The 14,379-nt window shown below is 49.7% G+C and overlaps 1 protein-coding gene across 2 annotated transcripts in view; it reads left to right on the top strand.

Annotated features, from left to right (window-relative positions):
• Nucleotides 1-14,379, top strand: part of LHFPL4 (LHFPL tetraspan subfamily member 4) — a 322,093-nt gene that overhangs the window by 239,027 nt on the left and 68,687 nt on the right. For both annotated transcript variants that reach the window (XM_085624262.1, XM_085624261.1), the window contains exon 2: nucleotides 7,804-8,040. In XM_085624262.1, coding sequence (XP_085480388.1) covers nucleotides 7,804-8,040 — 237 coding nt within the window. The remainder of the gene's footprint in view (nucleotides 1-7,803; nucleotides 8,041-14,379) is intronic.

Raw genomic sequence — 14,379 nt, 5'->3', positions numbered from 1 at the left:
GAACACCATGGCTGCGTTCCCTTAAAACCACCTGATGCCTCATTAATGCACCACCAGACACTCCTTGTCTCTTTATTTCACTTTTGCAGACTCCTGTTTTGCCCTTTTGCCATGGTATTTCTGTCTTTCTCTTATTGGTTGATGTTTGATACCATAAATAAATGCTTGAACCAAAAAATGGATGCCGTGGCCGCCATAGGCAACCACCTGCTCAAATTAAGCACTGGGAGGAATGATTGCAGAATTCGAACCCACTGTTTTACACCCACTGCGCTGCTCTAGGCAGGGGTCTGTCATAGGTAAATGAGTACAGACCTGCTCCTTGTCGGACCAGTCCATCCTAAACTGACACACAAGGCCCTGTGCCAGAGGGCAGCACAAGTGACCCCAGAGCGGTTTCATCTGCGGCCTCATCTGTCAGGCATTGCTTGGGTTAGATGTTACACAGAGTTATTGCCAGTGGTGGAGACCATCACCGATTTTTTGATGTACCACCCTAAGTGGCAAGAGGATGCCCAGACGTGGGTCCCATGCTCGCTGTGCCATAGGACCCAAGTTCACATGCAGGATGTAGGTGATAATTCGAGTCCTTGAGTGGCCTGGAAGAGGTACATCTCAGGAGGGTAAACAACCTTTACAACGAAACTTTTACAACGCACTACCATTACAACAAAACTTTTACAACGAACGTGATGTAACCACACGATGCCATTACAACGCAAGTCTTTACATCGACTTGCGCTAGATGGCGAGCTAACATTACAAATAGTGTAGTTTACTATCCCAACACCTTCCCTACTGTTAAGTGGACTGGAGTTGGAATAGTAAATTATGCTTTTCTAATGTTAGCACGCCATCTAGCGCAAGTCGATGTAAAGACTTGCGTTGTAATGGCATCGCGTGGTTACATCGCGTTCGTTGTAAAAACCGCGATGTAACTGCACGCGTTGTAAAGACACGCGTTGTTACGTCATACATCCTCTCAGGAGCGAAGCACTGAGACTGAGAGTCCTTGAGTGACCTGGAAGAGGTGCATCTCAGGAGCGAAGCACTGAGATTGAGAGTCCTTGAGTGGCCTGGAAGAGATACATCTCAGGAGCGAAGCACTGAGAGTCCTTGAGTGGCCTGGAAGAGGTGCATCTCAGGAGCGAAGCACTGAGATTGAGAGTCCTTGAGTGGCCTGGAAGAGGTGCATCTCAGGAGCGAAGCACTGAGATTGAGAGTCCTTGAGTGGCCTGGAAGAGGTACATCTCAGGAGCGAAGCACTGAGACTGAGAGTCCTTGAGTGGCCTGGGAGAGGTACATCTCAGGAGCGAAGCACTGCGACAGAGTCCTTGAGTGGCCTGGAAGAGGTACATCTCAGGAGCGAAGCACTGAGATTGAGAGTCCTTGAGTGGCCTGGAAGAGGTACATCTCAGGAGCGAAGCACTGAGATTGAGAGTCCTTGAGTGGCCTGGAAGAGGTACATCTCAGGAGCGAAGCACTGAGACTGAGAGTCCTTGAGTGGCCTGGAAGAGGTACATCTCAGGAGTGAAGCACTGAGATTGAGAGTCCTTGAGTGGCCTGGAAGAGGTGCATCTCAGGAGCGAAGCACTGAGATTGAGAGTCCTTGAGTGGCCTGGAAGAGGTACATCTCAGGAGCGAAGCACTGAGACTGAGAGTCCTTGAGTGGCCTGGGAGAGGTACATCTCAGGAGCGAAGCACTGCGACAGAGTCCTTGAGTGGCCTGGAAGAGGTACATCTCAGGAGCGAAGCACTGAGATTGAGAGTCCTTGAGTGGCCTGGAAGAGGTACATCTCAGGAGCGAAGCACTGAGATTGAGAGTCCTTGAGTGGCCTGGAAGAGGTGCATCTCAGGAGCGAAGCACTGAGATTGAGAGTCCTTGAGTGGCCTGGAAGAGATACATCTCAGGAGCGAAGCACTGAGAGTCCTTGAGTGGCCTGGAAGAGGTACATGTCAGGAGCGAAGCACTGAGACTGAGAGTCCTTGAGTGACCTGGAAGAGGTGCATCTCAGGAGCGAAGCACTGAGATTGAGAGTCCTTGAGTGGCCTGGAAGAGGTACATCTCAGGAGCGAAGCACTGAGACAGAGTCCTTGAGTGGCCTGGAAGAGGTACATCTCAGGAGTGAAGCACTGAGACAGAGTCCTTGAGTGGCCTGGAAGAGGTACATCTCAGGAGCGAAGCACTGAGACTGAGAGTCCTTGAGTGGCCTGGAAGAGGTACATCTCAGGAGCGAAGCACTGAGACTGAGAGTCCTTGAGTGGCCTGGAAGAGGTACATCTCAGGAGCGAAGCACTGAGACTGAGAGTCCTTGAGTGGCCTGGGAGAGGTACATCTCAGGAGCGAAGCACTGAGACTGAGAGTCCTTGAGTGGCCTGGAAGAGGTACATGTCAGGAGCGAAGCACTGAGACTGAGAGTCCTTGAGTGGCCTGGAAGAGGTACATGTCAGGAGCGAAGCACTGAGACTGAGAGTCCTTGAGTGGCATGGAAGAGGTACATCTCAGGAGTGAAGCTTTGAGACTGAGAGTCCTTGAGTGGCCTGGAAGAGGTGCATCTCAGGAGCGAAGCACTGAGACTGAGAGTCCTTGAGTGGCCTGGAAGAGGTACATCTCAGGAGCGAAGCACTGAGACTGAGAGTCCTTGAGTGGCCTGGGAGAGGTACATCTCAGGAGCGAAGCACTGAGACTGAGAGTCCTTGAGTGGCCTGGAAGAGGTACATCTCAGGAGCGAAGCACTGAGATTGAGAGTCCTTGAGTGGCCTGGAAGAGGTACAGCTCAGGAGCGAAGCCTTGAGACTGAGAGTCCTTGAGTGGCCTGGAAGAGGTACATCTCAGGAGCGAAGCACTGAGACTGAGAGTCCTTGAGTGGCATGGAAGAGGTACATCTCAGGAGCGAAGCACTGAGACTGAGAGTCCTTGAGTGGCCTGGAAGTGGTACATCTCAGGAGCGAAGCACTGAGATTGAGAGTCCTTGAGTGGCCTGGAAGAGGTACATCTCAGGAGCGAAGCACTGAGACTGAGAGTCCTTGAGTGGCCTGGAAGAGGTACATCTCAGGAGCGAAGCACTGAGACTGAGTCCTTGAGTGGCCTGGAAGAGGTACATCTCAGGAGCGAAGCACTGAGACAGAGTCCTTGAGTGGCCTGGGAGAGGTGCATCTCAGGAGCGAAGCACTGAGACTGGGAGTCCTTGAGTGACCTGGAAGAGGTACATCTCAGGAGCGAAGCTTTGAGACTGAGAGTCCTTGAGTGGCCTGGAAGAGGTACATCTCAGGAGCGAAGCACTGAGACAGAGTCCTTGAGTGGCCTGGAAGAGGTACATCTCAGGAGTGAAGCACTGAGACAGAGTCCTTGAGTGGCCTGGAAGAGGTGCATCTCAGGAGCAAAGCACTGAGATTGAGAGTCCTTGAGTGGCCTGGAAGAGGTACATGTCAGGAGCGAAGCACTGAGACAGAGTCCTTGAGTGGCCTGGAAGAGGTACAGCTCAGGAGCGAAGCCTTGAGACTGAGAGTCCTTGAGTGGCCTGGAAGAGGTACATCTCAGGAACGAAGCTTTGAGGCTGAGAGTCCTTGAGTGGCCTGGAAGAGGTACATCTCAGGAGCGAAGCACTGAGACTGAGAGTCCTTGAGTGGCCTGGAAGAGGTACATCTCAGGAGCGAAGCACTGAGACTGAGAGTCCTTGAGTGGCCTGGAAGAGGTACATCTCAGGAGCGAAGCACTGAGACTGAGAGTCCTTGAGTGGCCTGGAAGAGGTACATCTCAGGAGCGAAGCTTTGAGACTGAGAGTCCTTGAGTGGCCTGGAAGAGGTACATCTCAGGAGCGAAGCTTTGAGACTGAGAGTCCTTGAGGGGCCTGGAAGAGGTACATCTCAGGAGCGAAGCTTTGAGACTGAGAGTCCTTGAGTGGCCTGGGAGAGGTACATCTCAGGAGCGAAGCTTTGAGACTGAGAGTCCTTGAGGGGGGGGCGTTCCAGCGCAGGAACGCCTCCTAAAAGTCGCTGAGTGAAATCTACAAGATTTCACTCAGTCACTTTTGAGCCCATGCTGTGTCAAAACCCTGCGCCTGCTTGAAGCGTTTGCGACGCAACTCCAGCAATGCGCCGCCTTTACGGCAGCAGATGCGTCACGCATCTGTCCATTTTTGCCCCATGGTGTGCCGCATTGTAAATGCGGCGCATTGGCATAGCCAATAGGTCTCGCCTATGCAATATGTTTTAACCATGTTGTACACCAGGGTGTCTGCTGTTCAGCATGGCTAAAAGTGGGGTAAAAGAGAGCGCAGTGGAGTGTCGTAAAGTGGAGTAGAGAGAAGAGAATCTAGGCCCTGTCCCCAGTGTGACAGGAAGAGGTGGAGAGAGAGCAGGCTGTGCACCCCACGAACAACGCAAGAAGCGGATAGGCCATCCTCTGCACCCAGTGTGATGGGGAAAGGCACAGAGAGGCTCTATGCACAGTGTGACAGGGAGAGACAGAGAGAAGCCAGGGTCTGTACACAGTGTGACAGGAAGAGGTGAAGAGAGACCAGGCTGTGCATCCCACAAACAACACAAGAAGCGGATAGGCCATCCTCTGCACCCAGTGTGATGGGGAAAGGCACAGAGAGGCTCTATGCACAGTGTGACAGGGAGAGACAGAGAGAAGCCAGGGTCTGTACACAGTGTGACAGGAAGAGGTGAAGAGAGACCAGGCTGTGCATCCCACAAACAACACAAGAAGCGGATAGGCCATCCTCTGCGCCCAGTGTGATGGGGAAAGGCACAGAGAGGCTCTATGCACAGTGTGACAGGGAGAGACAGAGAGAAGCCAGGGTCTGTACACAGTGTGACAGGAAGAGGTGAAGAGAGACCAGGCTGTGCATCCCACAAACAACACAAGAAGCGGATAGGCCATCCTCTGCACCCAGTGTAATGGGGAAAGGCACAGAGAGGCTCTGTGCACAGTGTGACAGGGAAAGACAGAGAGAAGCCAGGCCCTGTGCCCAGGGTGAGAGGAAGAGGTGGAGAGAGGCTAAGGTCTGCGCCCAGTGTGCCAAAGAAAGTAGGAGAGACAGACCAGGTGGGGAATTCATTCTCACCGGAGAGAGGCCATAGAGGCCAGACTCTGCACCCACTGTGACGTGGGAGAGACATAGAGAGATAGGCCATGCTGTTCTCCCACTTTACCTATACCTTAGTTGTATAAAAGTTTGAATCTTTCTCCATATTTATAAACATTATTAACTACTGGGTCTTTTAAATAAAAATGACTGGTATTAACCTGATTCTAATATATTTTTGCAACAAACATCTAACCTGCTCACTTTCATATGAAAGAGCTAGACATCAAGAATGTAAGTGGTTTGTGGGAAAGTTGATGGTGTGATCATGCATTAAAAGGAATAAAGTATCCCCTGTTGTACATGGTAAGGATGTTGCAAATCACCTCGGAGTTCCATAACCTTATAAACAAACTCAGCCTTCTGCCTTGTTCCTCTATAAGGTCATGAAACATCTCGGTGACTTGCAATTTCCTTATCATGTATGGCGGGGTTACTTTATCCCACGTATAACAATGTCCCTGATATCACCTGGTAACTGAACCCTGGAGTTCCCAAAACCAGAGCATTATTAACTCCAGGAAGGGAGGTGGAGATAGAAAAACCAGGGACCCTGAAGGTCGCCTTGGAAATGAGAAATCACCAGAGGAATCAGTCATTTGATTCTCAGGTCTTCCAGGTTTTACACCCTTTTACTCCCCCTGCTATCAGCAGGGAGGGTCTTTTAGGGTTCGGGGAAAGGTAGCGTTAAGGGGCAGTAAGGAGTTTTTAGGGTTCAGGGAAGGGTAGCATAAAGGTGTAATAAAGGATTTCTAGGGTTCAAGGATGGGTAGCATTAAGGGGTAGTAAGGATTTTTTTAGGATTCAGGAATGGGTGACATCACGTAGTAGTAAGTTTCTTTAGATTTCAGGGATGGTAGCAATATAGGGTAGCGATGGTTTGTAGCGTTCATTGAAGGGGACTGTTAAGAGTTATTCTCTAGTTTTTAGATGTCAGTGATGGGTAGTTGTAAGGGGTGGTGAGGGTTTTTAGGGTCCAGGGAAGAGTAGCATTAAGAGGTAGTAAGGTTTTTCAAGTTTCACAGCAGGGTAGCGTGAAGGGGTATTGAGGGTTCTTTAAGGTTCAGGGATGAGTAGAGTAAAGGGGTAGTAAGGTTTGGGGATTCAGGGAAGATTAGTGTTAAGTGGTGGCAAGAGGTTTTTAGGATTCAGGAAAGAGTAAGGTTATGGGGTAGTAAGGGTTTTTAGGGTATAGGGAAGGATATTGTAAAGGAGTAATAAGGTAAGGCAATACAACAACACATCCCTCCAGACTGCCCTTGTCCCATTTGTGCTGCTGCCAGAGAAGGACAAACACCATAACTATCTAAGCATCTATGAGACATGCGTCATTGCAGCGGCCTGTGTTTGACCTAAAGGTCAGGCTCTGATGTAACACAATAGTGAGAAGGGATAAAGAGCTCTGCTCCAACAACCTGAGAAGGAAATGCGTACAGCTCTTGGAGGGTAGGCGCGTGTTCTGTTGAAGCTCACAACTTCTGCCCAATCAAAACACGTGCTCCTGTCCACCTACATGAGGGTGGGCCCAAGGTTCCTCTATGTAGTATTTCCGAAAACTCTTTATTATGTTGTTCACATAAGGTTAGCGATGGCTGCACTACCAAGCTGGATCTAAAAGGAGTATCTATCGTAGGGCGCAGACACGACGCGGAACAAGTCAGCACTCGGCCAGCATAAGTGGATGGTCTAAAACAAGGCACAGGGGCGGCTCGCCGAGGGAGTGCTGCCGGGCGGGGAGAGGCAGGGTGGGGGCAGTAAACTCTGGCATGCGGCGGTACGGAGCAAAGTAAATAAATAAATTAATTGAACAACTAAGGGACATATTATCAAGTCAGGTGATAAAATTATCACCGCTTTAGCGGCAGAAAACTGCCGCTAAAACTGCGATAATGGGCTTGATAATATGCTCTATGGAATTCCAATTGAAGCCCATGTTAGATGTGAAGGACGTCTAACCTGAGCTTCAATTGGAATTCCATAGAGCATATTATCAAGCCCATTATCGCCGTTTTAACGGCTGTTTTCTGCCGCTAAAGCTGCGATCATTTTATTGCCTGTCTTGATAATATGCCCCTTACATTGCGCGCACTGCATCGCCGAGTTGGCGTTGCAGCGCACGCTATGTAAGTTGTTCTATTTATTTACTTAACTCCGTACCGCCGTATGCCGGAGTTTACTACCCCCCACCCTGCCCATCCCCTGCCGCGCCGCGCCTCACCGCCCCGCAGCACTCCCTCGGCGAGCCGCCACTGAAGGCATGAAGGTGCCCCTTGTGCTAAACTAAAATATGGTTTAATACCAGGCCAGCCCCAGATCGTGCCGAGGGGCTTATTTACAAGCCTCTTGCGCCGCCAGTGCGTCCCTTCTAATATGGGAAAAAGTGACGTCACGGCGGCGCAGTAAGCCCGGCTGTGCAGCGTAGCTCTCTCCCTGAGTAGGTAGAGTGTGACGTATGCATGAAGAGGGCATTCATGTATGCTGGGCTCTGCATTCATGCTCGATGTAGGTGTTAATGAAATGTATTTTCAGTTAATATTATCACTAACCAGCTTCATCTTCTCTCTCCCTTTCCTAAACCCCTCTTGTCTGTCCTGTTCTTCCCGCCCCCCTCGTTTTCCACTTACCTCTGATTACCCCTCACCCTGATTACCCCCACCCACCCACCTCTTCCCTTCATTTGCCCCCCTGCCCCATCTACGCCCCGCTGCAGCTCTGTGCCTGGTCCTCGGCTGCATGATCTTTCCGGATGGCTGGGACTCCGAGACCATCCGCGACATGTGTGGCGACAAGACGGGCAAGTACGCGCTGGGCGACTGCTCCGTCCGCTGGGCCTACATCCTGGCCATCATCGGCATCCTCAACGCGCTCATCCTGTCCTTCCTCGCCTTCGTCCTGGGGAACCGACAGACCGACCTGCTGCTGGAGGAGCTGAAGGCGGAGAACAAGGGTGAGCTCCAGGGGGCGAGACGGGTGGGGCGCCCACCCTGAGACGGGTGGGCGTGCCATGGACCAGTTACAAGGGGTTCTACTGGATCCAGCCTGGCACAAGGGGTTTCAATATTGTACAACTTCCACTTAGGCTTAAAAACAAGGCACATCCTATTAATTTAAAATATCAAGCGAAATCAATAGACACCCTTAGCCAATAGTGACCCGACGGGCTTCCATCACAGTTCATTGTGTGTTAAAAAAAATCCATGTAAAAGCGAAATACGTTGAGTAAAATGTATTCGCAACCCACCAGGCAGTGACAGAGGCATGACAAGGGTGCCCGGTGTCGCAGTTGAAACTTGAAAAACGACCCCTTGACCACTGCAGTAAAACACAGCAATAATCATGGTTTAGTGGACCCGTCTGGGCCCGGTGCTACTGCACCTGCTGTATCATTGATAGGTACGCCCCTGACACCAGGTGGAGTTTCCACCTGGGATAGCTGAATGTCACAGTGTGCCCTGTATGTCTGCCAGCCAGGGCCAGCCTTTCCTCAGACAGCGCCCCCAGCGAAAACACATTTGCAGGCACATGCATCAACGTAGACTTTTGCGATTCGTTAATTGCTTTTATTATGGAATCGCAATTAAGGAATTGAAAAAGCCTATGCATGTAGGAATCGCTATAAAAATAGCGATTCCCACACATTCCTTAATTGCGAGTCGCAAATTGCGAGGCGCAATTAAGGAATGCCGTCCCATTCATTCCTATGGGCCTCCTGGCCCATAGGAATGAACTGGAGATTGCATGAGCAATTTGCGAGTACCAGTAGGTATTCGCAAATTGCTCATGCAATTTCAAGGGTGCAAGGGTATGAAAATGACACTCTATTGCACCCTTGAAATTGATCTGTGCACATATGTTGCACACACACATGTTCTAAGGGCATGTGTGTGCGCAACAAGAAACTTTGAAAAATGCACAAAAGTGCATTTTTCTAAGTTTTTGCAAATTACCATGAAGTTCAACTTCATGGTAATTTGCTGCCCCTATTAGCGAAATCGCTAATTTTTTTTTTTACTTTAATGCATTGCATTTAAGGAATCTCAATTTGGGATTCCTTAAATGCAATCGCAATTTAAGTAATTGCAATTTAGAGATTCCTTAAATTCCTTGATGCATGGGGCCCTTGGTGTTTTAAATACCACTTCTGTCTCATCGTGTCTTACTTCCAAGTTGAAAACCCAAAAATGATTGACTGAAGCCATTTGTAAAGCATGAACAGCCAATGAGGTGTTGCGGCGCTATAGAGAAAAACAGCACAAGAATCAACCAACCGCAGAACATCCCAAGATTGATGAAAGAGGCCAGCAGCCTCAGTAGAACATTCCAAGGCTGGAATAAATAAGAGACACACATTGTGAGTGAACAGAAAGGTGTTTAGCTGTCTCCTGAAGATAAGACGAGTGGGATGCGGCTGAGTAGTCCGAGCTAAGGAGCTCCAAGCCCTTGGTGTCAGCACTGCCAGGGTGAAGACAGCTTGTCTGTTTTTCCTAAATCTGGGGGTTTAAACCGGACATAAATGTCTAAGGCTAGATGTCTGGAGGGAGAATGCCAAGATAAAAGAGAGCAAACACAGCTGGATGATGGGCGGAGCGCTGAAACCTTTCAACCACTCACCCCCAGTCAAGAGATCTGGGTTTAATCCATTGTTATTTTGCCCACTACGCCACCCCAGTTTGGACCCAGCCATATGCAAATCAGTCTTGACCCTGTACTCCATGGGAACAGTCCAGACCGAACTGACAAACCAGGTCCTCCCTGGCCTGGAAACAAGCATTGTGGGACTGGGTTTGGGGTAACACCCCTCATCACCCAGGCAAACTAGAAATTCAGTGGCACAGTGAGTACAGAATCCACATTTGGGCAACCTCTGGCCACTTAGAGCGAACAAAGCAAACACAACAAGATGATGGACGGAACGCTGAAACTTTTCAACCTCTCACCCCCAGTCAAGACATCTGGGTTTAATCCATGTTTCTTTTGCTCACTATGCCACCCCGGTTCAAACCCAGCCATATTAAAATCAGTCTTGAGAACCTGCTCCTCTTGGGAATAGTCCAGCCCGAGATAAAAGAGAGGCCTTGGACGTCACCTGGCTTGTGCTATGAACAGTTTTATGGCACAAACAGAAATAAAAGGTGTTTACACCACTTGGGGGCATATCAACAAGGGCTTAATCTCTGCTTTTTTAGCTTTAAAAGCCAAAAAAGGAGAGATAAAACTATTGCCCTATCAACAACAGGGTGCTAACATGCAAATTTGCATGTTAGCACCCTTTTACTCTACGCTTCCCCTTGCATCTCTAATGAGATGCAAAGGGGGCGTTCCAGAGTAAAATAATAGGAGAAATGTCGCTAAGCGACATTTCTCCTATTATCAAGAATGTCGCTAACCCTGTTAGAGACAAAAAAAGCAGCGCTAACCGCGGTTAACGCTGCTTTTTTACGTCTGGTATTTTTCTGACTATCCATGATATCCTATGGAAGGAGGATATCATGGCTAAGTTTGTCTGTCCCTATCAACAAGGTAACGTGAGATTATCGCTGGGTTTCCAGCGATAATCTCACGTTAGCCAGTTAGCGTGGGGATTTTTATCGCTATTGAGATAAGCGTTGCTAATAGCATGCTATCTCAGCGATAAAAATTCACGCTAGCTGGCGATAATTATCCTAGCGCTAAGTGCGCTTAGAGATAATTATCGCCGGTTGTTGTTGATATGCCCCTTAGTTCCTCACCCCAGATTAATATATTTACTGGATGCTTTAAATTCTACCCAGGGCTTTAAGTGGGATGAAACAAATGGGGGGTCCACCCTACCCATATATTTGCATAGACTCACAATTGCAACTATCATATGTGACCATTGCTCTGCGTGCTCTGCAGAGAGGCCAAGGATTGGATGAGCATGTATTCTTAACACTTTTTGGCTGCTGACAGGCACTATCAAGACCGTTAAATAGAGGCAGTTGCTGAAAAAACATGAAATAAAAGTCCCTAAGCAGAAAGTAATTCTGTTATTTTACTGACCTCTGCTGGGCATTTTCTATCAAGACAGTTAAAGAAAGGCAGTTCCTAGAAAGAAGTAGTCCCTTAGTAAAAGCGGAAGCAGCCAAGTCCTGGGGAAATGCCCCAAAGCCCACACAAAGTGCATACAACAGATCTTCCAGATAGCGCTAGTGCTGTCTAGGCTCGAACTAAAAAGGTAACACAACATCCTGGAAAAAACAAACCCTCATAGGGAATGCAAGATCAGGTAAAGTATGTGAAACAAAAGCAGGAACAACATGGGGTACCTTCTCTATTTTACACTCATGGATCAGAAATTGATCGGTGTTTTAAATGAAAGGCTAAGGACATGAAAACAGTGCCCGAAATTGACCCGTTTCAATGCCTGTTTTAAATTAGGAGGGACCGGCCCACTTAAAGCTCTGATTCTACCCCTGTTTCACTAAGAGGTGTAACTTCTACCAGTTGCACCAAACTCATAATTGGAACACAAGTTGCCCCCTGGAGTCTCTTACGGCAGCAGTTGGGTTGAGGGGAACCCCTGAGGGACCATAGATGCTGCATAGACTCAGGTACAGAAGAGGGGGTTCAGTAAAGGCGGTGGGATGACCCCTCCTGCACAGGTCCACATTGTCTCTCCCGAGCGGAAGAGTATCGGCGGTGCTTCATGGTTCCCCAACCCCCTGCTGAGCCTCAGACAGTTTTTCTCCATCACGTCTGCCAAGGGGCATAACACAGGCCCCTACACCCCTGCGGTGCAGGGCGGCCCTCAACCCTGTTGTGGCCCCAAACCTTCAGGAGGCCGCATTGAGCCCAGGGCCAGTGCATATCTGTGGGATATGTGGAGGCTCGGGGCCCTCGTCACGTTCCGCAGGGAGACCCCGTCGTTTTGCGTAAGCCCGCTTCATCCGCACCAGGTTCCGCGCTGTGTGTGGTCTTGTCGTTAACTGCCTTATCAATACCCCTCAGATTACCCACAGACCCTCATTCCTCAAAGGGCGCGCGGATATTGTATCTGTGGCTGCATAGATTGACCGATGACCACCAATCACCTTCCGAGGAGATCGATGCTGAACTCACTCTGCCTGCAAGTGACCTTTTCATTGGTGCCCCCCACCCCGAGAGTGTGTTGGGGGGGCAGCATGGGGGGGGCATTCTGATAGTATTCATTCGTACGCTGGCACTTTAAATATTCAGATTCAGTGACGTAGGACAGGTCCAGAATGGGGAAGTTTCAAACATCCATCTATCTCAGCAGGACATTGTAAACAAGCCGCTGCACTTGGGCAGTAAATCCTCCACATCAGAAGAGTAAAGTCCATCACCTGAGCACATTACCACCATAGTTTGCCTCTACCTCCTCTCACCTATAAAATAGTTTGCCTACACCGCCTCCTGACTATGAAATAGTTTGTCTATACCTCCTCTCACCTATGGAATAGTCTGCCTGTACCTTGTATCGACTATGGAATAGTTTGCCTATACCTCCTCTCCTCTATAATATAGTTTGGCTATAACTCCTTTCACCTATGGAATTGTTTGCCTACACCTCCTCTGCCCTACAGAATAGTTTGCCTATACGTCCTCTCACCTATGGGATAGTTTGCCTATACCTTCTCTCGCCTATGGAATATCTTACCTAAAGGTTGCCTGTACCTACCCTCCCCTATGGAATAGTTTGGCTATACCTCCTCTTGCCTATGGAATCATTTCCCTATACCTCCTCTCACCTATAGAATAGTAGGTCTATACTTCCTCTCGCCTATAGAGTAGTTTGCCTTTACCTCCTCTCAGCTATGGAATAGTTCACCGATACCTCCTCTCACCTATGGAATAGTACACCTATACCTCCTTTCGCCTGTGTAATAGTTTCACTATACCTCCTCTTGCCTATGGAATAGTTTGCCTATACCACCTCTCACCTATGTGAGGAATAGGATGCCTATACCTCCTCTCGCCTATGAAATAGTTTGCCTATACTTCCTCTCGCCTATGCATAGGATGCCTATACCTCCTCTTGCCTATGGAATAGTTTGCCTATGCCTCCTCTCACCTATGGAAAACTTTCCCTACACCTACTCTCACCTATGGAAAAGTTTGCTTATACGCCTCTCACCTATGGAATAGTTTGCTATACTTCCTCTCGCCTATGGAATGGTTTGACTATACCTACTCGCACCTATGGAATGGTTTGTGTTGGACTTGGCCCTTCTGGCAGGTTCACCCCTGGACTTTTTGGCTTTTTATTGGTGACTTGGTGTGGTATTTTTTTGGTTTCTGCGCACTTTCCCTGTGTCCCAGGGTAAAGTGCGTGCGTGCGCTGAGTGCATGTGGTGAGATAGGCCTGCCCTCCCATAGGAATGCATGGGGAATGTATGTGTCCCTAGTAGTTCCTGATGCGTGGGGTGTGCAGGCCCGAGTTTGGTATGTGCGGACTCGTGGGAGTGAATGCTGCGCGATGATGTGTGCGGCGTGCATGTACCTAGTGTGGAAGTGCCACTTCTAGAAGTGGGCACTTCTGTGTGCAGTGTGTCTGTCGCGTGATTGGCTGGTCGTGTCATGTGACGGGCTAGGGATTCCCCAGTGTCAGGATGAGTCACCCAGTGGTGAATGGGGAGATCAGCAGCTAGATGGGTGGGAGGAGTCCACCTGGGTCCTGAATAGGACAGGGTTTTCCAAACACAATGCTGGCCCCGCCCCCTGTGGTGCGACTGACGACCCTAGCCCTGCCAGTGAATAGAGTGAGGGGCTGAGCACATCAAGGGTGCTCCCCAACCAGCTGCGACTGGTTTTCCCCCTCACCCTGAACCCAGAACAAAGGGTTTGCCCGTATAAAAATGGGGCTATGTCCCCACAGAAACTGTTCTCTGCCAGGATCCTGCCTGAGGGGGGCTGCTGCTGCTGCTGCTGGACCAGAGGACCGCCACTTGGACTACCTCCCTGCCTGGAGGCCCAGTGAGCTGGCTCTGGGTCCAGCCTTGCCCCCCCCACCCCTGCCTTGCTGTATGCAGGGGAGACCTTTGCTGGACTTTTGTTTTTATCCTCCTCTAAGCGCTGGGAGCGCTTTAATTGTATCCCTAAGCGCCTGGCAGCGCTTTTACTGGACTTATAGCGCTAGGAGCGCTTTATTTGGCACCCAGCATCAAGAAGCGCTTTCCCTGAAAGGCGCCTTCATTGGAGCGCGTAGCGCGGCGCTACGATAATCCAGGAGGGAACCCCGACGTAGGGATTCCCCCGCTTTGGCCGGATTTAAGGCGGGTGCCCACCCCGTATTGTGGCACTCGGT

Source organism: Triturus cristatus, chromosome 9 (genome assembly GCF_964204655.1).
Source record: "Triturus cristatus chromosome 9, aTriCri1.1, whole genome shotgun sequence".
In the NCBI taxonomy this organism is placed as follows: Eukaryota; Metazoa; Chordata; class Amphibia; order Caudata; family Salamandridae; genus Triturus; species Triturus cristatus.
The sequence above is the reverse complement of the archived record's forward strand: the minus strand, read 5'-3'. Positions and strand labels throughout refer to the sequence as shown.